The 27,347-nt window shown below is 39.6% G+C and overlaps 1 protein-coding gene across 3 annotated transcripts in view; it reads left to right on the top strand.

The window, feature by feature from the left end:
* The window catches only part of PLPPR5 (phospholipid phosphatase related 5), a 52,240-nt gene extending 25,414 nt beyond the window's left edge, over window positions 1-26,826 (top strand). For all 3 annotated transcript variants that reach the window (XM_067538246.1, XM_067538248.1, XM_067538247.1), the window contains 4 exons: window positions 4,165-4,415; window positions 15,385-15,561; window positions 17,672-17,791; window positions 26,148-26,826. In XM_067538246.1, the coding sequence (XP_067394347.1) occupies window positions 4,165-4,415; window positions 15,385-15,561; window positions 17,672-17,791; window positions 26,148-26,180 (581 nt within the window). In that variant the 3' untranslated portion in view covers window positions 26,181-26,826. The remainder of the gene's footprint in view (window positions 1-4,164; window positions 4,416-15,384; window positions 15,562-17,671; window positions 17,792-26,147) is intronic.
* Window positions 26,827-27,347: the final 521 nt, after the last annotated feature.

Consider the following 27,347-nt stretch of genomic DNA (forward strand, 5'->3'; position numbering starts at 1 on the left):
AGTGTAATCTTTCACTGGGGAAAAAATACCACTTAAAACATCCAGAAAATAGTTCCCGAATGTCACTTCTTGGAATCTTTGAAGAAATAGTGTGATGCCGTAGTAGGGTTCAACTGGGTCTGTTAGATGTAACCCTGAGCAGGCGGTGAAGCAAAACATCAGGACATACAATTCCTCCTTTAGTGTCCCAGTGTGTAAGGGGAGTGCACAGCTGTGCCATTCTTTACAGCCTAAAAGTTTTCGTGGCATCTCTGCTTTTGAGTGCCAGAGATTCCAGCTGGTTAGCGAGTTCGTGCTAGCAATAGTATTGGGCTTGTAGAAATCATTAAGGACCAGACTCTGCCTGGGCTTTGCATGTATCTGTGGGGATGGGAACAGATGGTGCAAAGTCACTACCTCCATCTTGGTTACTTTATGTAAGGACATGTGTAATCTGTGCCTGCATTCCTGCTCATTCAATGAATCCTTGAGTGCACAGCAGCAAAGAGCAATCAGGGAGAGCAGGAAAGAGTAAATTTTATGTTCTTTAGGGCCAGTGCCGGGTGGGGACATAGCCAGGCATGTGCTATTTGGGGCAATGTGCCTGATTGGGACTGAGAGAGTCCCACCCAGGCACAATCCATCTTTCACTGATTTCTAGCAATCCATAATGAATGATCCTTGGTATGAAAGGGTTACCCAGCTGGAATTACTGTCTCTGAAGTAAGGGGTGGGGAAGCCACCTCAGAAATCATTCTGGTTCTTCCAAGCTTTTCTGAGATATCTAAAAGAAAAGTGGTCATTAGCTGTGTAGGCACTTCCGCAGCCATCTCCTCCATAGACTCACAGTCATTAACACATTTATTACCACAATACTCTGCCAGATAAGGAAGTACTATTATCTCCATTTGTACATGGGGAACTAAAGCACAGAGAGGCTTAGATGACTTGCCCAGGAAATCTGTGGCTGGGCCAGGAAGTGAACCCACATCTGCCAACTCTCAGGCTAGTTTTCTAATCACTAGACTGTCATTCCCTCTAGTTTCTGTTCCCAGCAGCAGTGGTAAGAAACATGAGATCTCAGGTGTGTACATCAAATAGTAGCAAATCTGCTTTTTATTTAGATGATCAGATAAATGTTTTTCCACACTGATAAAAATAATCAATAAAGAAGGCTAATGCTTTACTGATGTGTGTTTCATAATAAAGCCTTCAGCATAAATAATTTCTCCTTTATAGATCTTTACCTTGCTATGCTGGTCTTTTGATAAACATGCCATGCACAGAAATGTACCCAGTGGTAGACAGTTGATGACAGCCTATGAACAGCTATATTAAATTATTCATCATTTCTGCTAGCTTATGCAGTTGAGGGGAAAAAAGAGATGCTTGTCCAAAATATGTGTGGTTCCTGTATGTCTTAATGTTACTGATCCAGGCCAGACTTTCCTGGTTCTTGAGCTGGTGTTTTGGGCGGGAAGCTGGAAAAGCCTGTCCACTGCCCCTTGCACGGCTACCCAAGGGCCAGCCAAGTTGCAGTCCCCATGCTCTAAGTGCAAGTACCACTAGTCATCCCATAGGGTTAGAAGGAGGTAGGGCTAGGATTCTCTTCCCAACCACAAGAGCCAGTGAAGTGGGCAGCCTGCAGAAGGAAAGAGCATACTGCGCCTGTCTGGAGGGTGGCAAAAGGCTGAACTTCTCCTAGGCGTTGGGAGCTACGGCTTCCTTCTGGTGCCCCTGCTAGGCTGTGCAGGTATGGACCACCTCCAGCACAAGCCAAGGGCTTAATGCCACCATCTAACCTTTAATATGCATGAGGTGCTTTGAGGAGGGTGACTATATTTCCCTAAACTGAAAACGCAGCGCTGGCCCGAGCTTCACCCAGCCCAAATGTTTCTTCGCACCCCTGTAGCAGAGAGGGAGAAGAGGGATGGGTATGGGCTAGGATCCGGGCAGCAAAGCAGGGTGTGAGAACTTTTGATCTTGGAGCCAGGAGATGAGGCTATTGGACTATTGCCAGCACAACCCAGGTTCCCCTGGCAGGAACACTAGAATCCCTGACACCGCCAGCCTGGTGGCAGAGAGACAGTGGGGGTATTAGCTTCTCCATCCGCTCCATCACTTAGGGTTTTTGCCTCAAGTCAGGGCCTCAAAAGAGGAGGAATCCTTTCCCTAATTCACTTTATTTCACAATCCCTGTCACTTTTGGTTGCCAGGGAGGGGCAGGAAACTGAGACCCCAAATCCGAATCCTCAATTACTGAGGCACTGGGGTGTTGGGGACTGTACAGAGCTCTAAGAAATCACAAGACTCATCCCCCACCCAGTCTCCTTGCCCCTCACTAACAATATGCTCCACAGCTTCAGCAGGGCAGCCCCAGGCTGAAGAGGCACTGAAGGCTGAACTCCCCTGTTCCCCAAGAGCTCCTGGCTCCTTTCCACCAGGGATTATTATTATTACGAGGGGAAGCACCAGGTGGCCCTGTTTGCTACACAGGTTCTTTTTCTTGTGAGCAAATGTTCAGTCTTTGGAAGACAAGCGTGTCACTTTGAGTTCACTGATGCCATTGTCCTGGGAGAAAAGCTGTGGCAGACAGCAGACTGCTTTATTCCCTGTATAAGGAGGCAATTCTTGGCACAGAGTAGCTTCCTGGGAACCAGGCATTTGTGTGTGCTGTGATTTCTGGAGGACAGGGTTGCCCGTGTGCTATTTGCCTCTGTTACAGGGGGATGTATTTGTGTAAATAAACCAAATCACATCTAGATTTAACTCTGTTCACTGATTTCTCCTTCACCGGGAAGCTAACCTACAAGACTCAGGCCATCTCTCGCTCAGCAGCGGGGCAACAGTGGCATCAGGAGGATAATATAATAATCATAGCATCAATAGTTATTATTTTAACAATGCACATGAGAGTGTGAGGTTCACCCCTCCCCATGCAGATAAATGATGCACTCTCTGCCCCCGAGAGAAGAGAAAATAATCACAGAAGTGTCCCTCTGAAAGAAGTAGGGGAGAGGGGCACCGATGAATTTGTGCAATTATTCAGTCAGGCAGGTGGCTGGCATAAAGGAAACCCCTGTGCAAGCCCCCTTGGCAGAGAGGGGGATCTGTGATGTGCTCAGCACTGGAAATCCATGCTCGCAGCACTGGAGGGATCTGCTCTGGAAGTCACAGACGCAAGGGGAGCAGAGATGGACTGAGGAGAGGTCATTTGTACAGAGTCACTTTCCTGCCCATCCCCAGCATTTTCCTGGATCTCTCTCTCGATTACTCGGAGTGCCCAGCTCAGCAGTTGTGAGCAGAGCCTGGCCTGTCCTAGCAGAGCTGGAGAGTGGGAGCTGGTGCCACAGGTGACAGCAGTGGAGAAGATTACTTCTCCGCTGCTGCTGGTAGGCAGCGCTGCCTGCACAAGTCAGGGACAATAACAAATGCCTGGTTTTGGGCACCAAAAAAAAAAGTAGGGAAGGCTGGGGCAGAGCTGAAACAGGGTACTGTCCGGCCAAACTGGGATGTATGGTCACCCAAGCTTTGAGGTTCTTGAATGGAAGGAGCTATTAAGGATATGGAACAGCTTTCATGAGAAGAAAGATTATTAAAAAGATGAACTGTTCAGCTTGGAAAAGAGACGAATGAGGGGAGAACATGATAGAGGTCTATACAATCATGAATGATGTGGAGAAAGTGAATAAGGAAGTGTTATTTTTCCCTTCGCATAACACAAGAACCACAGGTCACACAATGAAATTAATAGGCAGCAGGTTTAAAACAAATAAAAGGAAGTTATTCTTCACACAATGCAGTCAGCCTCTGGAACTCACTGCCAGGGGATGTTGTGAAGGCCAAAAGTATGACTGGTTTTGAAAAAGAATTACATAAGTTCAGGGAGGATAGGTCCATCCATGGCTATTAGCCAAGATGGTCAAGGTTACAACCCCATGCTGTGGGTGTCCCTAAGTTCCTGACTTCCAGATGCTGTGACAGTTGATGGGATGGATCACTCAATAATTGCCCTGTTCTGTTCATTCCCTCCGAAACATCTGACAGAATACCGGGCTAGATGGACCATTGGTCTGACCCAATGTAGCCATTCTTATATTCTTATGTATTATTAATATAATAATAAATAATACAGCTACAATATATTGTACTGGAGCAGGAAATTAACTTTGTTTTCCTCTTTAGGCATCTATGCATTTGGACTCTTTGCTACTGATATCTTTGTAAATGCTGGACAAGTAGTAACAGGGAATCTTGCACCACATTTTCTTGCACTTTGTAAACCCAACTATACAGCACTTGGATGTCAACAGCTCACTCAATTCCTCAGTGGTGCACATGCCTGTAGTGGAAACCCAGATCTTATTATGAAAGCCAGAAAAACATTTCCGTCCAAAGAAGCAGCTCTCAGTGTATATGCAGCTACGTATCTGGCCGTAAGTACATTGTACCATTTCATGTCGTACTTTGAGAATAGACTGTATATTAACAATCTGAGATATTTTTGATTACTTTTTGAATTTAATATAATCATCAATAATAGGTCACAGGTCTGAGATTTTCCATCCACTAGAACTTCGATGTGAGATATTGTGTGAAAGTATTGAGGCTTCACTGAGAATTTGAATCATTAGGCCAACTCTGCTGTCAGGTACGTGGATACAACTCTCACAGGCCTCTAAAAATAGGTGATTACAAGGGAAAAATTGAGGAGGAATTGGCTTTATGAAAAGGAAAATATATTTCAGGTTTGCTTGTTTGTTTTAAAAAGGCATTTCTCTTCACCCTTAACTACTGGAATAGAACAGTGATCAAAGAGAGAGTCTCATTGGGCCAAATTCTGCACTCACATTGGTGTAAAGCCTGAGATCCATTGAACTCAGAGGAGTTACTACAGATTTGTGTGCATGTAATCTAGTGTTGTTCAGCCCGAGGACCAGACATAATTCAGAAATACAAAGCAGCAACAGTCAATACTTTGGAGCATATTTCCTGTCCTGTTCTGCTCCTTTTGTACCACTCAAGTGGTGGTGCAAAGGGAAGGGATCCATAAATCCCCGGCTGGGGATTCCCTTGGTGTGGAGGAGAAAGCATAGAATCACCATCGTCATCTTCTGTGCCTCCTCCCCACATCCCCCTGAGGCAGGCGTGCATTGTGAAGTGTGGGTGCCGTGGTGGGAGCCCACTGTGCTCTGGCTGTCCCTGTCTGGCTAGCAGCCCATTAGAGACACAGGTTAGCTAGTGCAAATTAGAGCAGCCTGTGGCTCTTCTAACCTGTACAGAAGCTGGAGCAGTGTATCAGGGAGCTGTAACTTTGTTGTTTCTCATCTTTTCCTCTTTACCCCTCTCCTGGGCCTCTCTGGTTGGCTGTAAGGGGTGGGGGAGGGGGGCCAGCTATCCTTTGCCAAGAGTTCCGCTAGGTTCAGGGGAAGTCAGGTGAGCCCTTACCCTGATCTCTTGGCCAGGGAAGCAGACAATGAAACAATCAGAACCCTTCTTTCCTCCCTCTCCTGTTAGGCAGCTGATGGCCAGCAGGGCAACTGCTGAGGACCTGTTGCAGGGCAGGTACAGCAACTGCTCTAAGTAGTCCTGGCTCACAGCAGAGCTGCTCCAGGGTCTGCACAAGAAATGGTGAGAGGCAATAGGGGAGGAGGTAGCAATGGGGCTGATTCAAACACTTCAGTTTAAAAATCATAGGAGGTGGCTCACAGAGCACGTTTTCAATTCATGGTCAACTCCACATTTTTCTTCTTAATATAGTCACCTCCAGGGCCACAAGTTAGAGCCGCCTGGTCTAATCTAAGTTTTTACACTGTTCAGAAACGTGACATCTGAGCACCAAGGCAAATATATAGCTCTGTGGTTCTCGCGGACTCGAACAGATAATTTAATCATGATCAGATAATTTTGTCATTAGATAAACAATTGCCTTCAAATGGGGTAGTTTTTGCTTTGTATATGTTTATTTTGCAAGCTTATTTATATTTAGAAAACCTTTAGTGAGCTGACAATTGATATCTGTCAATCAGATTCCTACTGGCAGGCATCCCTTTATGTCTGCTGACCTCCAGTGCACTTTGAGACATCGTTCCTAGAGTACCTTCTTGTGCTTCTGGAAACAGTGTTAGTGCCAATGAATTAGTGTTTCCAGAACTAAATATAGCATTTCCAAAAAGTTGCTTGTGAGCAGAGTGTACTCTAGAAGCATTGATCAACATCCCAGCAAGGGATTATCTGCAAATGAATTGGGAGTGTTATCTGCAAATGAATAGGGAGGCAAACAGTAAAACATCCATCCTAACTATATGTTCAGCAATCCCTCTTGCTTTGGGGGTGTACCTGAGGCATTCTTTCACTTGTTTAAACTTGCATCTAAATTTGCTTCAAGCTATTTTACAAAATATTTGAAACTTTATATTTTAATTGCTCCTATTTTTTATCCATCTGCAAAACTGGATTTCCACTGTAACCATGAGTCACAATAACTAAAGAAAACCAGTTGCTACAGACACTGCAGAGCAAAAGGAAAAAATAGTACTAATGCATTTCTTAAAAGCCAAACAATTCTAGACTACATTTGATTTTAAAAAATGTTGGAATTCTAAGGTCCAATATCTAGTGAATCATCAGAGCAAAGTACAAATTCCACTTATCGCTAATGTTTCCAGCTTTCTAATTGTATAAGTCATTTTGTTGTAGCCTTGACAGTTTGCAAACTCTCATTGTTCCAAACCTGAATAATGCAAGTCCTGGTCCTCAGACCTCTGTCATTTTCAATTCCTACCCTTACTTGATGTGAGATCAAGAAAACATATTTGTTGTAGGGCTTATTAAGAAGAAAAACTGGTGGCTGTGGGGGAAAACTGATTAACAAGATTGGAATGCTTGAAATATTTCTGGTGCAGTTTGTGCACAAGTGACAAGGTCAGAGAACTAAACAGAGATTATTTCATGTTTTTCAGTTCTCTCTATATCTGCAGAAATGAATGTATTCCATGGGTGTTCATGACTACATATGTCTTTGCAAAGTACATACCAATGTAGTTAATTATACTAAAATACTATAAAACGGTAACATGAATTGAATTCTGAATTATCTTGTGGTGGATCCTGTGTATCCGTTGAATGATCCTGATGCAATTCACCCCTTAAATTATAACACAACTATAAGTACATGGTACAACATAAGGAGAAAGTTGTCCTTTAAAATGTTAAATTCATATTTCCTGCTTTCATTATTCATTTTCTAAAAACTTGGTGGGGTGCATTGTTAAAGCTAGAAAGCCCAGTTTAGTATATGTAAAGGTAAGAAGTATGCAGTGTCCTGGGATTTGGGATGGCTGTTCCTGATGTTTATGTGTACCCACTCCTTGTCAACTGACCTCCCTTAGAGTTATTCACCCTGGAAGAAGTTACCATTTGTGTCTCGGGCTCTATGAGAATCTTGCAAGCAGGGGCTAGTCAGAGGATGCACAGAATCAGCTATGTACGTTACTCAGCCAGGCTGACGTGAGTATCAGCGTAGCTGCAATACTGAACTGAATTCTTCCCTCTTGGGGAGAAAACATGTTTTCTGGTTGTTACCAGAAGTGTTGTTTAGGAATTGTGGCAGAATCCCAGGTGTCCCTCCCTGTGCATTCAGCCAGCTATGCACCAATACACTTTAGGATATAAACAGGCAGGGGATTATTGCAGTGATTTCACCCTAAGAGTGGCTAGGGTAAACAAAGCAGGATCTTTGTGATTTTACCAATCAGTGTGTTTAAACCTAAACTAAGGAGACCTATTTGTGCTATATTCTATCTTGGTTTATCAACAAACCTCTATGGCCCCTGTCACTGTAGCATCTGAGCATATTGACTTGTTAACAATAGCTTCTTCTTTTGGCTAACTCCTTTGCAGTGTGTATTTTTTTGTTTTGTTTTGTTTTTGCACGTGGGTGGCTACTATGGCAACTCTGAATTTCCCTCCCGCTGAAAGCGCAGCCTTCTCAAACAATTTTATTTCTAATATTTGAACCTCTCCATGGATATTTTCCTTTACTAGGGACTTCTCAAGAAGGCCTTAGCAATTGAAATGTTGGATTATAGAAATGTGGTCTGGTGGCTTCCCCACTCTGCTCCAAACACAGATGATTGCAGTGATTCAAAACTTACCCTTTTCCTAGGGATTTTTCCCCCCACCATAGAACTCCAAAACATATCTCAAAATGAAACAACACAAAATCCAGTCTATACCTTCTACCTAGGCTTGGCTACTACCAGAGGTTCTCTTTAAAGACTGCTCAGCCCACAGCCTAGATCCTCTTTCACCAGAGCATCACTCTGTAATAGGATCAACACCTGCTAACACAGTGGGGTGTGTCAGGTGATCATTGCTAGCCTGTTAAACAGAATAACGTAATATCACCAGAATTCTGACATGCAAACAAATAGCAAAACCTAGTTGAATAAGCTAAAACTTTACTTGGTCTCATTAAGTTGGGAGTATATTAAAGTATGTCACTTATGAAAAACCATAAATAAATACATAACTGAACACATGAATAAGAAGTCATGAGTCTTTTGGGTAACATTTCAAGGCAGTATATTCGCATCTCCCCTAGACTTTAATGAGTCTTGTGGCTAACAACTGTCACTCTGCTTTGGAAACCTAAGAGTTGATATTTGCAAGTTGCACCTTGGGAGAGATTTTCATTCCACTGGTGAGATTTAAAGGTTTTGGATTTGCACATCTGAAAAATATTCAGACCATCTTCGATTTGGTTCTGTTTGTTTTTATTGCATTGGTGAAGGCCAGTAGGTAAATGCAGTTTGAGATTACAGTGCAGTGACTCTGGCAATATCTAGAGTGCTAAGATGTCCTCTGAGATCCCTTTCGAACTGGATCTAGACTGCATATGGTAAGGAACCATCTCTGGACATTTTATTTGACTTCTTGACCCTGGACAAAACTTTTTGATCCATTGATTGCTTTTGATACCATGGACTGTGAAGTGTTGACATGGTTGTGATCTAGGCAGGGATAGAATTTGGTGTAATCAAGTGACTCTATTCTTTTCTCTGAAGTCCTAACACTGGGCACTTGATATTTGTCATCCATCCTGTTTATTGCATGTATAAGGCTGTGGGAGGAGACAGCAAGGCAGTTTAGGTTTCCATTGCCATCAATATGATGATACACTGAGGTGAGTATCAGATTCAGAGGGTGCAGTCTCTCACTTTCCCTAAGCCTGCTTAATGGGGTCTGGATAATAGGTAGCTGGCTGAAGCTCAGTCCAGACAAGGAGCAATGGTGATAGGCTATGGGAAACATCTAGATGTGGTGGTGGTATTCACAGCATTGAAAGAGAGAGAGTGAAATGGGGCTGTTCACGTTTTGTTAGAAAGGTGTACAACACAAGGGTCCTTTTGAATCTTTGGTTGCTTTTAGATAGACAAGTAGCAGCAGTAGCCTTGCATAGGATTTATTTCCAACAATGGGAATGAAGATTAAAACTGTATCTCTCTGATACTGATCTTGCCTTAGATATTAGATGCTTCTGTCACCTTCAGGCTGAATTATTTCAATGGTACTAAATCTATGGGGCACATACTGCATTCTTCCCCAGGCCCAGATGGACGTAGGATCTGTAAGGGTGTGTGTACTTCTCCCCCTTATGCCCTGTGAGGATACGCAGCCTGACTTACAGTCTAAAACCATCGTAATTGTGAAGAGACTCCAAAATATGGGATGTCTTGATCCAGTGTGTGTGTAAAGGGTAAAGAAAAATAGGATGAAGTGTCATTGGAGGAAAAAGCCTAGAGAGAGTTCTTACTATGATCCTGCAGGTCATCTGTCTTGTATTTGATACATGGTTTATTTCTTTATTCTTCATTCATGTTTCTAGATTGTTTCATTTACTCCATAATGTGTGTGTACTAGATATATTAAACCTGTATTTTGTTTCATATTGGCCAGGGTTGCAATGTCACACTTGGCTGGAAGCTTTCCTGTTAAATCTTAATATGTATGATATAAATAATCATTCTTCTGATTAGATCTTTGAAGACACAATTCTAACAGATGATCACACTTGCATGTTTCCTTTTGTGTATGGAATGACAATGAAGATGGTGATAATTCTGACCTCTACTGGCAATAGCAATGCATTGTTACATACATTTTTAAAATAATGTGTGTAATATGTTATGTTTGAAAAAGAAAAATGAACATATTCAAAGTTCTTTTAAAAAAAGATATACATTAAGAACAAATTTGATTATAGAAAAGCATTTTGGATTTTTAAGAGGCAAATCTTCCTTTTATAACTTGTCAGAGTGTCTCAAAACCATTACAGTCCCATGAGACAAAGGGAAAAGTAATGAATATACTATATTTAGATTATCATGAAAAGCTTGATGAGTTTTGACTTAACCATTGAAAAATATAAGCATGCAAGGCAAAATAGTTTTCTTGGTAGAATCTTGATTAAAAACAAGAAGATCAGTGGGATTTTCAGAAACACCTAGGTACCTGAGGCCTAAATCTTTATTTAGGTGCCTATATGCCTTTAAAAATCTGGTTCATAGAAAGGAAGTGGGTTTGTTTTCTTTTCTGGAGAGAGGTTAGCAATATAATATCCTATTGGTAGGTTCTGAAAATATAGGTATCAAAAGTACGATCACCAATATAGCTTATGATGTCATCGTTTTGTTTCGATGTACTCAAAAGAAAATGAACTAGCAGATATTTATTTTTGGAAACACTTGGCTCTAGATATTTATTTCAGTTTATGAAGCAGCTTTGGAACTGAATTCCAAACCCTTGAAGACAGAAAGCGAAAGGAGTGTTTTACTGAATGTCTAGTAAATGTTTGTCTACGAAATCTCCGCATGACAAGTCACCTCCTTACTGCCCCAGTGCCCACGTGTGCATAGCTCTTTTTACCCCTGCACACCTAGACTCATGTTCAGGAAACACAAGATTAGCAATAGCAAGAGTACTGCTGATAAGGATTTAACAAAAGGAATTGATGGAGCAAAAGAGAGCAGAGTGCTGTGTGTGATAGTTCTCTCGCGGATCATCTCAGGATGTTTATCTTTGATATTACATGCATAATCTGATTTGCTAAGATGATTACTTTACAAGGTTTTGTTTTTAATTTCCACAACTTTTTTGTCCTTGAAATAAATTGAAATACTTTTTCAGTAAATAACTTTATTCATCCAACATCATTAAGTCTCACTAATGAGAGTACAGGTTTAATTCACTGAGCTTTTTTCCCCTTTATTAAGATTAATTTAATACTTATGAAATTTAAGATTTTTATAAACAGTAGCAAAAAAACCTGTAGTCTTTTCAGCATATTTATTGTTTAACTTATTTGTTTACACTGTTTAATGCCACTTTGTGCAGGACAAATCATAGAAAGAGTATTTAATTATATTGCATTTACTGCAAGGTTAATCTTTGACTGAGTTAAATATCAGAATATATTCCTCCAAAACTGCAGGAAATCAATGTTAGAAATGGCTGGCTGTAATTCCTGGTTTGTAATGTCTACGAAGAACACTGCAAATTTGAAATGCCCCATGGCAGAAGGAGGAGTGTCTAAAGACAGGGCCTTATATCCCCTGATTCTTTATCTGTCAAATCAGTTGTGGCTGTGATATAAAGACAAGGTAAAAATGGCAGAACTCTCAAGTTACCATTATGAAGAATGCCAGGGGCATTACCGTTTTGACTGTAGTTATCAATGGGTACAGTAGTTGGAACTTATCATTAATTATCCAAGGAGGAGAAGGATGCATATAGAGCCTCATCCTGCAATGCTTTCTCACAGAGGCAGCATTCCTTGTTTGTTCAAGTCAGGTGTTTTGCCTGACTAAGGAGTTCAGGAGTGCAAAGGGCTGCTGAGCACCTGCTACAAAGTGGTGAATCTAGAAGGGATTTAAGGGGATTGGGCCCTTAGATTGTAATATTTTTTACTCCTGAGTTAGAGTTAAGATGATCCTCTGGAGTGATGAGCATACACCATAGACAGTTGATATACATCACCGTCACTTGCCTTTGAAAAAATAATGTATTTAGTTGACTTTTGCTTAGACGTAGTCATTTTGACTTAATGCCCCATGGTGCAGAGTTAAACAAGGGCAACATGCTGCCAACCCCCTTGTCAAATCTATGTAAGCTATGTTTGAACTCTGGTGATCCTGTTGTGCAATCTTTTTCCTGATCCCAGGATGAATGGAGACCTGTGTTATGTGGTGTGGATCACAGTGATTGCAGAGTGCTAAAATAACCAATAGTCTGGGGAACTGAAATAGAGGGTCACTGGGTAACCCAGATCACATTGTACTTGAAGTGGTTTGGATGTTCAATACCTGAAGAAAATAGCCAACAAAGACTGCTGGAAGTTTAAATCATTACTGTCTCATCAATATTCCACTTCAGTACTGTAGCACACAGAAACATGAGAGTTCCAGAGGGGTAGCCGTGTTAGTCTGTATACAGCAAAAACAACTTGAGTTCTGTAGCACTTTAAAGACTAAAACTTATGCCTACTGAAATTAAAATTGTTAGTCTTTAAAGTGCTACAGAACTCAAGTTGTTGGGTTTTTTTTAAGAAATATGAGAAGTGAAGATAAAAGGCGAATTAGTGAAGGGAAAAACAGTTTCCTAAATGAGCTAGGGAGAAAGGGAGGAGGAATGTGGGTTAGAGATATGGCCTGAAATGCTTCTTCCCATGGTCTAGTCTATCCTTGCAATAACTGGATATCTGATGTATCTTGCAGTACACCCTACAATTTATGCTGGAGGTCAGTGATGAGCAAGTTTAAGCAGCATGCAAAGTATGTTATGTGTGTCCTGCCAGTGCCACAATATTTTCCCATGATTTTATGTTTCTTAATTCAGCTGTTGATTTTTTTCTCTATATTATGTTTCTACCTCTCATGTCCTAAGCAAAGTGCTTGGTATGTATCATGTTCTGTCTATCGATCTATGGTGGCAAACACACATGTCCTTTGTGACTGGCGATTTCTGTCTCTGCACATATATGTTGAGCACAATCTAGCTCTTGGTTTGGGGCAGGAATTAAAGATAATGGGAGTGGGGTGGTGCCTTTGGCATAGTCTGACTGTTATCTCCTATGTTTAGAAGTCATGGCTCACCATTGCTCCTATAAGGGAAAGACAGTGTTTCATGGAGCTATCTTTGGAATGGATTATAGCAGTGCTCTGATAGGCTACACTTTAAAACCAATCGGAATCTTCGGATAGTGCATTTGTCATTCATAGGAAATGTAAAGCATCAGTTCTCCAATTGAGCCTGCCTGTTTCCTTATGTAATTCAAGGTTTTGACTTTGATCCATGAAGCTCAATATGGGTTAAGTCTCTAGAAGAACTGGTCAGGAAATGTTTGTTTAAGTTTGAAGTTCTACACAGAAGAAAAAAAAACTTTTTGTCAAAAATGGAAAAGTTTTGTGGTTTGGAGGTTTTCAGGTTTTAGACAAAAAGTCAAAATTTTCTGCAGAAAGCAGATACTTTTACTGAAAAATTTTGTTTAGTCAAAAACTCAATTTTCCAACAAGAAATAGTATGAATGGCAATTTTTCAACCAGACACAGAACCTAGATTTAACAGCTGGGGAAGGACTGGAAACGGGCCTTCTCAGTGGAGAGCTTTTAGTTCTGGAATTTACTTCTGTGGGTCTATTGGAGCCAGAAACCTTGTATACATCAGGACTGTAAGCTGCATAGCTACACAGATGTAGCTGCATCATCACAAACCACTAGTTTGTGCAGACATGCTGCACCCTCACAAATCACCGTCACACCATAGCAATGTGTCTGCACTAGGGGTTTACAGTGTTACACAGAGATAACTATGTGATCAGAGGTGGAAATAGTTTAGGAGAATTTGGCACACAAAGCTGCTGTGGAATATAAAAGCTTCAGCTTGTAGGTCTATTCACACAATGAGATTTATTGTTGCTAATTGTCTTTAGTTTGCATCTGAGAAATAGCAGATATACTATCCATCCAGAATTACGGAAGTTGCCATGCTTTCTTTTTTCAAAATTTTGTCATGGTGGCGGTGGTGGTCTATAACAGTGTTTCTCAGCGACCAGTCCAGGGACCGGCACCAGTCCCTGAGATCTCCCTGACACAGTATAGGAAGCCAGTCCCTGGTATCAAAAAGGTTGAGAAACACTGGTCTATGATTCTCAATGTTGTTGGTAAATCCCTCTGTATCATGAGATTATGCAACAGGCAAATGGAAAAGTCTGTCTCTTTAAAGCTGCTCACATGCCGGTGTGCCAGGGACAGGCAATTGCCTAGAAAGAGCAGGAGCTTCGCAGGATGAGCATCTTCTCCAGTACTGCCAACACCAAGCATTCAAAAATCATGAGTCAGCCACTCGAGAAAAAGCATGAGATTGGCATAAAAATCATGAGTTTTAAAAATGATGTATTTTGGGTTCTTTTTTAATTTGCCTTCTGGTTTTCGAGCCTTTAAAGATTCATGTTTTCGAGCTTATTTCCACATTCATGAGGGATAAAAACTTTATGTTTATTTAATTGGGGTTGAGATTCTGGCATAATCCCATGACTCCATGAACACCAAGTAGACTTGCAATAAAATCACATGACTTGGCTACGCTGATTCCTAAAACTCACAAGAGAATGGCTGTCTTCTGCATGCTTTTGAAGCTTTGCAAGAGTGAGGCTATGGCTGGCTCTTGGGTTGGGGAGGGAGGGGGGACAATCTGGTCCTTCTCATATAGCATGCTAGCTGTTGGAAGAGGATTTCTTTTTCTATGCTTGGCCAATCTGTGAAGAGCAGGTGACTTGTGCGTAGGCTTTTGTACTTGTACTGGGCCTTGAATCATAATCCCAGGGTTTTGCTATATATTGTAGATCTAATATACATGGGAGGGGACCTTGCTTATTTTTAAAATGCTGACACCCTATTTCACAATATGAAATCTGAAGATTTTGTTACAACATTGGAAGACCAGTTTTTTTTGTTTTTTGTTTAAAAATAAGTTGAGCTTAATAGGTTTCCATCTAACTGTCTTTTTTAGAGATAGCAAAAAATAAAATGAGAGAGAGAATGTAAAGCAAAATACATAGACAAACCAACAAGGAAAATGTACATTTGGCCACTATGTAAGATTTTTAATAGCCATATTGTATGTCACTCATATTTTTTATGTCTGTAATGCTTAATTCCATGTAAAGAATGCCCCCTTCTAATTCCTGGGTAAGAAGAGAATGAAACTGCTATGTACTGCATTGTGAGCCCTACTTTTTTTTTTCTATATAAAAAACAAAGTATGAGTAGTTGTCTTTTCCAAACCAAATTACAGAGATTTCCCTGAGAGGTTATAGTCTTATGCTTCATTTTTTCTAATTTTCAGATGTATATTACCAACACAATAAAAGCCAGAGGAACAAGGCTTGCAAAACCTGTTCTGTGCTTAGGCTTAATGTGTTTGGCATTTCTTACTGGTATCAACAGAGTAGCTGAGTATCGAAATCACTGGTCAGATGTGATAGCAGGATTTATAATTGGATTATCAATAGCAGTATTTTTGGTAAGTGCATATATATGTGTGTGCGTGTGTGTTTGGATGTGGGTGAGAGAGAGACAAAAGGTAAAATCTTTGCCCCATTGAAGTAAATGGCAAAACACTTCTCTGCTTCATTGGGTCCAGGATTTCTTACCTTAGTGATGCTGTAGTTTAGGTGTCTGATTTGTATATTGCATATAAAAAGATGCCTCTTTTCTTTTGGAGAGAATTTCAGAATTGTATGCAACTATATTGTGGTACCAAAATCTGCGGTCTCAGTTCATGTGGACAAGTGTCCGTATCACAAAACCTCCACCACTCTTTTTAACACTTTTATTGACAATCTCAACAAAGGGTTGAAGTTTGTGAAAGGGCACAGATGCTTATACATTCTCACTCCCTACAGGTCTGTCTCTCTGGCACTTTTCTCTAATACTAAATTTACCCTCCCAAAAGTTTATGTATATTTTCCCTCTAAGAAACACTTTGGATTGGATCCTTGGGTATGACCAAGCTACGCTGGTCACCACTCCACCTTTAACCCTCCTGATCCTGGAGACACTTTTGAGAGCAGCCTTGGGTCTTCTCTAAATTATTCCACCTGGTAATGTTCCCACCCCCACCATCCTTCCCCAAGTCTTCCAGGGATGGTCCTGCTGGCTCAGAATCAAGGGAGGGGGAGTGCAAGACACTTAGCCACATACTCCTCCTACCCCAGAGAGCCAGGAACAGGTGGCTTTGTGTTATCAATGGGAAATACTCTACTCTAGGAGAATCCCTCTCCTGCTGTTTAAGCTAGCTTTTTATCCTGCTAGCAGCACTGGAGCTTCACAAGGGAACGAGTATTTGTTGCTCATTCTTTTATGGTGTTGCTATGCAGCATGAGTTCTTATAAAACTGGTAGAACATCAGATTTAATTAGATTTTGGAGAAGGTACAATGGTAAAATCTTCACCTGTACAATGACTTATTAGTAGAAACAATAAAAATTGGGGTTTAAATGTTTCTGGGGAGGGGAAAACAAGCTGTGCAAATTTATGTGTGAATATCATCATTATATTCAGATATTAATTGTAAAAATCTGTTCATTTGACTAAGTATTTATTTGAAAAAATAAATTACACTCTACAATAAAAAAAAGTTAAAAAGTGCAGTGCATTATGTATTAATTAGCTATTAGAAAGAGAATTATAAAGAAATGTATCGAAACAATTTATATCCAGCTAATTTCAGGAACCTTTGTTTAATCTTTTGAGAAATGTATTTCAAACTAGTCAGTTGCACTAAGATCAGTTTCCACTTTGTACAAGCTACTCAGATTTCTGTACAAGTCTAGCAGACCAGTTTGAAAAGCCAAGTGAGTTAATGAGTTGAGAACATGCTATACAAGCAATTAATAAAATAAAACTGAACTTATTTTTTATAAACATTGCCAGAGAAAGTGTTTCTGAATGCTCATGTTGGTGTCAGTGTAGGACCAGATAATAAGCATTTTTCAAATTACGCTATGTTAGAAACACTATGATGGCCTTCAATATTTGCTAATTTTCAAAGGAGTTCAGTGTTGTTGCTGTGCATTTGTGCATTTACTTGATAAAACTTGATTTGAACGTATACTTAGTTTGAGATTTAAACTACTATCAATGGTCATTTATTATTCCACATCAGCAAGAGATTTTCTTTTGGGAAAATCACTTGTGCTGTAATAATGCATGTAATAATATATTGTTTAAAATTATATCCTCTTGAAATATGAAGGACTTTTTGTCAACATGAATTTGACTGACACACTCACATGATTTTTTCAGTCAATCTAGTTAAATTAGTCAAATTTATAATGTTATCTTCGCTCGAATTACTGTGCCATTGCTTCTGGTGATAATGGGCCCACTCCTGAACTTTCTACTTTGTTAAAATGTCCATTGAACTCAGGATAGTTTAAAAATAATTAGTGTTACAGGGTCAGGTACAGTAGGACGAACAGGGTACCTTTATTTTATTTAATTGATATTTCTGTGCTCCTCCTGTAATCTCTTCTTAAAGTCAGGAGTTTTGCCTAAGTAAGGAGTTCAGGATCAGGCCCAAATAAGTAAAATGCTTGTTCATTATTCTAACGACCTTCTGACCTTTTTAGGTTGTATGTGTGGTAAATAATTTTAGAGGAAGACAACCAGAACATGAAAATTCTCATGTGGATAATCTGGCCCCGATGCCAATGATCAGCATCCCACGAGTAGAAAGTCCTTTAGAAAAGGTAATGTCTGTCCAGGTGGTTTCATTTTAAATATCGAAATGTGATGGTGACTTTGCTAACTTTTCTGGATTGACTGAACAGTGAAGCTTGTATCCTGCACCCCGAATGGCCTCTATTGGGTGCAAGGATTGCACGGCAGGAAATGCTACTATTAAGGAGTGTTTATGTTCCGGAAGCAGTGAAAAGAACATATTATGAGACACATGAGTCTTGCCCTGTGAGACCCTTCTAACAAGCATGTTTTGGGAATGATGCAAAGTCAGCCAAACCCTAGCAATGGGTTTGCAGTGGATTACAGCAATGTGTCCTCCTCGCAGTCACATTTAGTGATGCCACAGACACCTGAGGTCATGTTCAATGTGACTGTGAAACACCCTGCAGTAAATGGGCGAAGGGGCAGCACATGCTACTTGCATCTACCATTTATGCCCTTTATGGTTTGGCTATATTGGAAATCAATCTAATTCTCATGTTCCATCTCATCAGCTCAGGTCAACTGGGTGTTGAATTAACATCCTGCAGATTAGGGCTAGGTGCTGGTGTTAGGATGCTGACAATAAAGGACTTTGCAATGAGGAGAATTGAGGCTGTCTTTTGGGGTGAAGATTTCACTGAACTTCCTTAACGATGTTGAATTGAATCCTTTAATCAACACTGGCACTGAGCACTCAGGCTGAGAGTGGGTAGAACATGAAGCAGTTGGAGTGATGAAATCTGTCACCCAATCTCCAGGTCACACGTACAGGTGCTATGCAGCTGCTCCAAGACAGTTGCATTAGAGTACTGGGATTACTTATATACATAAATGCACCAGTCTATGTGCGGTCAGTGCAGTGACCTTTTCCATGACATGTAGCAGGGCACAGAGTGAATCCCTGTGTAGGGCTGAAGTGGTGCAGGGGATGTAGCGACAGTCTTGTATACTTAGACAACTTTCACCCCTGTACAATACTTCCCTTCAAGTGAAAGTTCTGGGTATGTTACCTTTGCAGGACCAGGTCCAATAATTGCTTTGCTTAAGCAAGGACTGCAGGATTAGGCCTAACTCCTGAATAGTGAGAAGGGAGAATAATGTAGGATAGAATGGTTCCTACACCAGTGCCACAGTAACTAGAGAAAAGCCATGGTCTTTTGCCAAAACAAATAAGATTTTAGATTAGCACGTACTAATGACAGGATCCTTGGGTAAATTGGAATGTTTGGCATGAATAACTATTGCCTTGTCTTTAAAATTCATTTTATCTTGCTGGCTAAAAGTTTTACTTTTGCAACAATGCTGTTCTGTTATATAAATGTTAGATATGACTATGTCAGAAAAATTGTGTTAAAGAGCAGGCATTGAAAGAAAACATAACTAAGGAAAGATAATACTTCAGACATTTTTACCTAAAGGAACGATTGAACTAATAATGCAAATTTTAAAGTAAATCTAATTTTTGTAATGAGCTTATCTGTCATTACTTGTTAAAATCCCTTCTCTTCTCATTTGAAGATGGTAAACAACTTCCTATTCTGCAGGACACCAAAACAAAGATTTTATTGGAGTCCACGTTAGTACGAATTAGTATTAATGTACTTCTTTGTATTACGCATGAAAAAAAGAGTGCATTTTTAACCAATTCACATCCCATGCTCGTCATTTAAGATCAACAGGATTATTTCCCCCACAAAGGACTGTGCATGAGACCTTAGTTTCTTGTTCATTTCAGAATTATCTAACATGCCTTATATAACCACATGTCTAAGTCAGTTGTGCAGAGTTTTTGTTATAAAGAGGTCGCAGTCTCGTTTGCTTGAAAAAGCCTTTAGTCGATGAATATGTACCTTCAAAATAATCCCTTTCATAAACTCTGTAAGATGTCAAAACAAGATATTAACTGGCCTAGAATACACTGTGTTATGTGCTGTGCTCTCCTGGACTAAAAGCCAGTGAGGCAGGGCAGGAGCATTAGGTCACACATTTTGACTCTGCACAGAGCTGACCTATTCATTAGAAATCCAGCCAGGCCACTGAAACCTTTCTCTCATGCCTGTTTTGGGGTGAAGACTTCATGTAAGCTAATGTTTTCCTCCACACTGTTCTTCTTCCATCTCATGAAGGACAATAATTATCTGTTTAAGGCTTAATTCAGGCAACACTGTCATGATGATGGTAGGCAGTGTGAAACCACTAGATGAGTTTGCCAGGGTAATATCTTCATGCTGCCTGAGAGAATCCATCCACCATTTGTGAGTGGTTTGGGACCCAGTTACATGACAGACTGCCTCTCTCTCTCTGACACTATTCCCTCATCTGAGATCAGTGGCGTACTCTCACCGATTTAATCAAGGTAGCTACCAGCAGCTGTTTTCTATGAGGGTCCTCAGCACTTGAATTCACTTTCCTCCTGGCTCAGTCCAAGCCCAGGGTATACTGCAAAGCCCATCTTGTCTTTTAAACATTTAGGCATGTGAGCGGTCCCGAGGTAAAGAATCTAATGACTGAAGGATGATTTAGTCAGCAGGAAAATCATCTTTCTTTCTTTTTTTCTCTCTCACCTATTGAGAGGCATATACCAAATTTAACTACCCTAAATCTGAATCCTGAGTTTGCATGTATTGGAATATGGTTTATTTAAATCTCTTTTCCTTATTATCAGTTTGCATGCTGCTGTAGCAGTATTCAAGGATAACTTAATGACAGCAAATCACTACTATGCGTGACTAGAACTCTGATAGGATGATGTTGCCATGAACTAAGGCAGTGCTGGGGAGAAACATTTCAGTGATTCTGTTTCTCTTTAATAAAAAAACCAAAAACTAAAACTAAAATGGAGCCACTATCTTGCTGAAAACTGACTTCATTTGTAGCCTCAGCAGAATGAATGCTTGCTCATTCATCCTAGAATTGTATCTTAATCTCGTCCCATAAAGAAAGAAAATATACTGTCACTTTCTATACCCGGAAACTCCCCATTCTTCTGTTACTAGGCCCTATACCTATGTCTGCTACTAGGTCCCAATACTCTTCACATACTCTTCATATAAGACTAGATGGCACCCAGCACATTCCTGGTTGGCCAAAGGAGATGGGTACACATGTCCTTCCCCACGGCAACCACTTGTGCTAGGACCAGTACAGCTGCAGTCCATGAGGACCCTCATGAACACAGGGAATGCTCCCTCTTGGCATCATCATGGGAACAAAAGAGGGACTGGGAGAAAGGAGGGCCACGCCCCAGTAGGATCCATGCCAGCTGGCTGAGATGACGAGCTGCACAGAGGAGCTTATATTATGCCTCCATGTGATTCTCATGGGGCTGGGTTGCATTCCCTCGTCTCCCAATGGAGGCCAGTTGCTAGAGGACACAGGATGCACTTAAATGGGAATACACTTAATTGGAATTTTTCTTAGCAAGCTGAATTAATGCCACTTAATAGCAAGTACTGGTTATTAATTTGCTGGCAAAGCTGTTTAATTGGGATGCATGGAGGTGATCAAGCAATGCTGGAAGAGAGCTGGTCGGCCTTTGTGATGTTCAAAAGCTGTGGGTGCTGCATCTCCCCTTGAAGGATCATTGCCAGTGGTGGCTCAGCAATGCAAAACTGCCGTTTTAACCTTCAGGCTGAGTACATTTATCCTTGGAATGCTGAGATGAAGTGTTTTTATTATTATTGAATTGGGAGATGCTCAAATGCTGTGGAGATGAGATCCATGTAAGTATCTAGGCAGCCATACATGCAATTCGTATTTGAACATCTGGACAGATCTATTCTCACTTGCATGCCAGAATGCATGTGTTTTTATTTCTTATGAGCAATTTTGCTGACCTTTTATGGCCATATGGCTATATCTTGATTACTCAGTATGTCAACTATATATATAGTAAACACATGAAAGAGTGCACTCAAAAAGGTCAGAAAACAGTTTAGCTCAAAATTTTACTGAAATCAAGCATCTGAATATATGTTCCCATCAGACCTTTCTCCCTATTAAACATCTACTTCCAGGCAATTGTATTGTATGTGAAATAGTTTTATTTCAAATGCAAATTACATGATCACAGCATCTGAGTTTTTGTAATTAGTACAGTGAAATAGCAGTTGAACAAGAGAAATGTGAAAATATGTTTAACATGATTGCTGTAAAAATAAGTATTGTCGGTATTACAGAACCAAGCTATTGATAACAATGAAGAAGACCCTTTACAACAAAATTCCTTCAAAGCACACCTCATTAGGTTCTTCTCCTGGATAACACGAATGAACCGTTTTGAACATCTTCACATAAGGCAATAAACGTATGTGCGCAAAAGCGCACTAGTGTGTTGGAGTGTGGCTTTAAAGCAAAGGCAGATATAATATATATCAGCCTTCTGTGCACGTTTAGAACTTTGCAAGAAGTAGCATTTCAGTGAAGGATTTCTTGCTGGATTCTCTAAAAATGTCTCTTTCTGGTAGAACTAGGAAATATTCTTTTATGTTGGGATTTTAATCTGGGAGAGCTAATTTTCTGTAACTACAGAATCTGAATTGCTCCTTTTTAATTTTTCTATTAACTTTTATTTAAACTCCATCATACTAGGCAGTGTAGAAACTTTAAGTGCCTTGAAAAGAGAAATTTTGTTGCATAGATGGCTATTTTTAAGTGTTCACAGCTATAGTAATGACCGTTTTTATAGAACAGAAAAGAGTATATCATACTCTAAAATGTGAAATCTGTATAAAGGAAAGTACAAAATATAAGTAAGAGGATGTGGAATTTTTCATGTACAACATGCACTTTATCAGTCGGTAGCAGGTTATAAATTAAAATTAAATACATAAACACTTGCTGCAAAACATGGTAATTTTTTCCCAGAAACCTGCACTCAAGGTTTAGCCTTTAGCATTTCAATTTTCTAATTGTTATTGATTTGAAGGAATAATTACAAAACATGACATGTTTAAAATCTTCTCTTGCTGCTTCCACAAACTTCACACTGTCAATTTAAAATAACACACAACAATGTACCAATGTGTAAAACTGCTAAAGTTTAACAGACCCCAACTGTATCCTAATTCTTTTGAGCACTAAGAGGTATAACTATTTCCCATGGAGTTTGAGGATGCATGGATTTTTGCTTGTCTTTTGCATGTGTGTGTGCTTTTGTCTATTGGTATCGAGGCAAATTTCGTACACTGAATTCTCTGTCATAATAAAGCTAAACTGAAGTTCAAGGGCATGGTAAAGCAGCTGAAGAGTCATTTATTTTAGAGGGAGTTTATTTTTTTTAAATACAATCCTTCCTCAGAATCTATGTCTGAGAAGACTACATATGGAAGCATGAACAGTGCCATACTTGCATGCATCAATACCAATCAGTCGTGTCACTAGCAAGTCAGAATTTTGATCCATGTAAAATGGCATCTTGCAAAATCCCTTGAAAATGACTATGCAAATTTTAATGATGCTCACAAAATTAATCTCTCCATAACTGGAGGGGGGAACCTATGTTAGCATATCTTGCTGAGGAATGGTGCAGGAATTCCTCTGCAGTAGGATCCCTTTGCCTTGAAACCACAGAGATGCTCCTCTGAGTGTGATCTAGGGTTTTGGAGGTCGGAGGATGAAGCCACGTCAGTGGCATTCTCTTTTCCTTAGGCAGTAGGGATCCACTCTTAAATTAATGCCACTTGAAACAGTGTTAAACTTGGACTCTATGCATTCACATGCACAGTACCTGGGCTACCAGAGAAGAAGTGCAGGTGGATCAATTATCTGCAGGACTGTGTGTTCCCTTTTCTTGAAATCCCAAAAATCTGTAGTTGTTGAAGACCATAACTCCAGTTTCCTCCAAGCCCCCGAGGAAAAAGATGTCCAGGAAACTCCATGTTGATCACTGCTCTGGTTCACTAACCCCACCATTGGATAGTTCTGTGGAAGAGCACTGCATCTCAGAATGAAAATCTAGCCAATTTCAAAACAATGAGCTAACCAATTTCAGATTCTACACCTTCCCTGCCAACGTATGTGGTTTTACAACCCAGATTCCATGTTCTTGAGAATGTTTCCTTTTCTCTGTTGCTAAGTGAAAAACAACAGGAGAAACTGAATATTAATGTAAAGTGTCATCAAGTGCACAAAGGGTAAGATGTTCAAAAGTGCCTAATTCCCATTTTCAAAAGGAACTTAGGCTCCTAATTTACTTAGGCACTTCTAAAAATGTTACTTAAAGTAAAAACAGTAAATATTTTTTCTCTACTTTCTTTCAATTAGGTGTTCATTATAACAATTGATAAACAACTTTCAGACAGCAATCAGATTTAAGTTGACAGTACTGTTTTTCAAGTCTAAATAGGAGACAAATATAAATCCAGTGGGCCAAATTTCATAATCTCCTGCAACTGTTTTGGGTTCAGTGGGATGGCACAAGCATAACTGAGAGCAGAATTTGGCCCAATAAGTAAATGATTCCCTGAGCTTCTTTGTTTTCTGATTAAGAAATCAAATTTTATTTCTCTTTCCTTGAATAGTCTAGAAATCTGTGCCAAGTATTAACACTGTTACTCTGAAAATTTCTTCACATCAAGTTCTGTAGCAATCAAAATGATCCTTAGAGAAAGTAATTTGTTAGCAGGCATTTAATCAATTGTCATTTGTTTAAAGCATTTTTGTTATGTTTTGGAGTAAAATTAAAACAGACTTTACAAAAATCCAAAGTTCCGCTAATAAAAGAAGCTTTTCTTTTTTATTATTTCAAAGAGTATTTTTTTTAAATCCATAATAGAAGACATAGGGGTGGCTCCCCCTGAATAAAACAGGATTATGTCCCTTTGCTTTGGTGGGAGAAAAGAAACCAAGTCACCAGAATGACGAGTTAGAGATAGAACGATGTGAGGTGTTATGGGTAGAATGTTCCATCTCTCTACCTCCCATGGGTAGCTACTATATTCCTTTCCATAAAATGCCCCTGTCCCATAGGAGAATGGTCTCTAAAGGAAGAGCTAAGAAATATGCACCGTAAGTCACACCTTTCCTCTCCTGCACAGATTAAATTCCTTGTAAAAAGTAAGGATAGTGCAGTATAAATTACCCTTATGTGAGCTCTGAACCCTGTCACCTGAGTCACAAAACCCAGCCCAGAGCCTGAGAGCAATTGAAAACACAGTTAGAGTGTTACTGGCGAAGGGGGAAGTGCTGGATGGAGCACTGAGGGAAGTCTGACTAAGTGGCAGTAGGGTCAGTGCTGTATAGAGTTTCTTTCATATCCTTTACCCATTTTCCTGGCCTTGCCCTGTCTCTGCATTGCTTGTGGCCCTAAAGTGGGGGTATGTGAGAAGGTGGTAAGAGAAAAGATGTGACCCTATAGCCATACACCAAAATCTGCAGTGCTTCCTGTTTAAATTTCCCTCCATGCATTTTGACATGGGAGGAGCTGAGTAGGGTCCTATATCAGTTGGCCTATATTCCATTTTGTCGGTTTAAAACATGTTTCACAGTGGTGGCTTAAACAATTCCTTAGAAAAGAGATTGTTTGTTGAGGCCATTTGGTACCACAGAGGTGGCTTTTGACGCCCTGCAGAATCCTACCACGAGGGATCCAGTGTAAACACTTTAACATGGGGGAGGAATGAGACTCACGTGAGTCATGTCACCCACCTTTGTAAGTGTCTCAGGTCAGTAAGAGCAGTCTCAGACTGAATCACGACAACAGAGAATGTAATTATTTTGGACACTGTTTGTTAAGTAAAAAAAAATGAAATAAAACCTGTTACATATATACACACACATGCTTAAAGAATACACTTGTTGAAAGAACCAGCAGAAGAGCATTGCAAATGGTGCTGCAGTGGTTCTGAAGAAGTAGTTTTTAGTATGTTCTGTCAGCTAGTGAATTCTAGCATTTCACTACTTCATTCCATGCCATCTGGCTCACGGGGAGCAATTAAACTTGAAAAGAAATGCAACATTAAAATTGTATTAACACTAAAACAGAATACTATCAGCTGTCAGGCAGCAGTTCTCAGTCCCAGAAAGTTAGCTTTTAATTATAAATAAGCAGTAATAAAACTACAACTAATTTAATTATTCAAATTTTTATTTAATGAAAAATACATTAAAAGCTAAAATGTTGTAGAACTATAACACTGAGTTACTTTGTTCACTGTACTTATGTATACAATTTTTGCAATATTTAAAAAAAGATTTGCTCTGGGAATGGATGGACAGTACTGCAATTAGAAACATTTTTATTTACATGATACTACAAAACTCTCTAAGCATAAGAACGTCTCAAAAGCCAAAAATAGGAATAATCTTTGTTACGCTGTTTATACATACCTAACTGTCTGCTTTCGTTTGGTTTTTTTTTTTTTTTTTTTTAAACTTATATAGAACCACATCACGGCCTTTGCAGAAGTCACATGATGATGAAGCTGATGTGTATTCAGTACACTGGACATCATCTCTTTTCACAGTCCACTCATAATAATTGAAGTGTGTTGAAAATAAGACAGTAAAATTTGTCTGGTTTATAACTTGATTTTTACAGCATTAAAACTACAACAACATTTGAAGAAGGCTTCTCAAATATTAAAAGTTCACTTTACTTTCCAACAAAAGCATTGCACCATTATTTATTTATCTATCTATCTATTTATTTATTTATTTATGGAGGTGGGGGTGGGAAGGAATCTAAACTCTAGTCACGTTTGTATGACAATTCCCTCCATAGCCTTTTTTTGGCTATTTATCGTTTTAATTATTCATATATCTATTCTAAAGTACATCATATACTGATTTATTTGAATTTTTAAAATCTGAGTTTTTAATTCAGCATGACATTGTTTCCATTTGAGCAGATTTCAGTGTAAGAAAATTTTTAAAAAAATTATTATGTTCTGTATTAAAATGCTGTTTGCACATTGTACTATGCTGTATTTCACTTAAGATATCATTCATACCATATGTTACATGAAAGACTGGGTGCTTCTGCTTTTAAAGAGAAAAATGCCAATTTTTACTGTAATAAGTATTGTATCATAATTAAAAGTTTATTTGGATATTTTCCTGACTTAAGTGTAGTCCAGTGGATGATTTGTAGCTCTTGAATGTCTTGGATGATAGGAAATGTTGGCCATTGGTATATATTCTTTTTTTAGTAATGATTTCTCACACTGGTTAAGGGCTCCATTCTTACTCCCAGCATATCTTAATTCTTTCTGTAACTATCACGAGAATTACAGCTATGGCAGATCACTGAAACTACATGGAGTCTATATCCTCCCTCTGAATATTTGTATATCTCAGGGCATCCAGCTGGTATGCAGGAAAAATATGTGTCAAGGAGAATGTGGGATAAAGATGGAGACGGGGCACTAGTTTAGCACGCAATTTACACATTTCTCTACCCTATGTTTTTGCTTTAAGAAACTTGTGGGAAAAGAGGCTGCAGACATTTAAGATGTATCCAATGTCTTGACCCAGATTTTGAAAGGTATTTAGGCATTGCTGGATGGTCAATAGGCTGTCAATGGACTTTTGGCTCCTAAGTGCCTAAATCCTTTTTGAAAATGAGATTTAGGCTCCTAAATC

Source organism: Emydura macquarii, unplaced genomic scaffold, assembly GCF_026122565.2.
Source record: "Emydura macquarii macquarii isolate MOO-44397 ecotype Brisbane River unplaced genomic scaffold, CSIRO-AGI_Emac_v2 contig_480, whole genome shotgun sequence".
NCBI classification, from domain to species: Eukaryota; Metazoa; Chordata; order Testudines; family Chelidae; genus Emydura; species Emydura macquarii.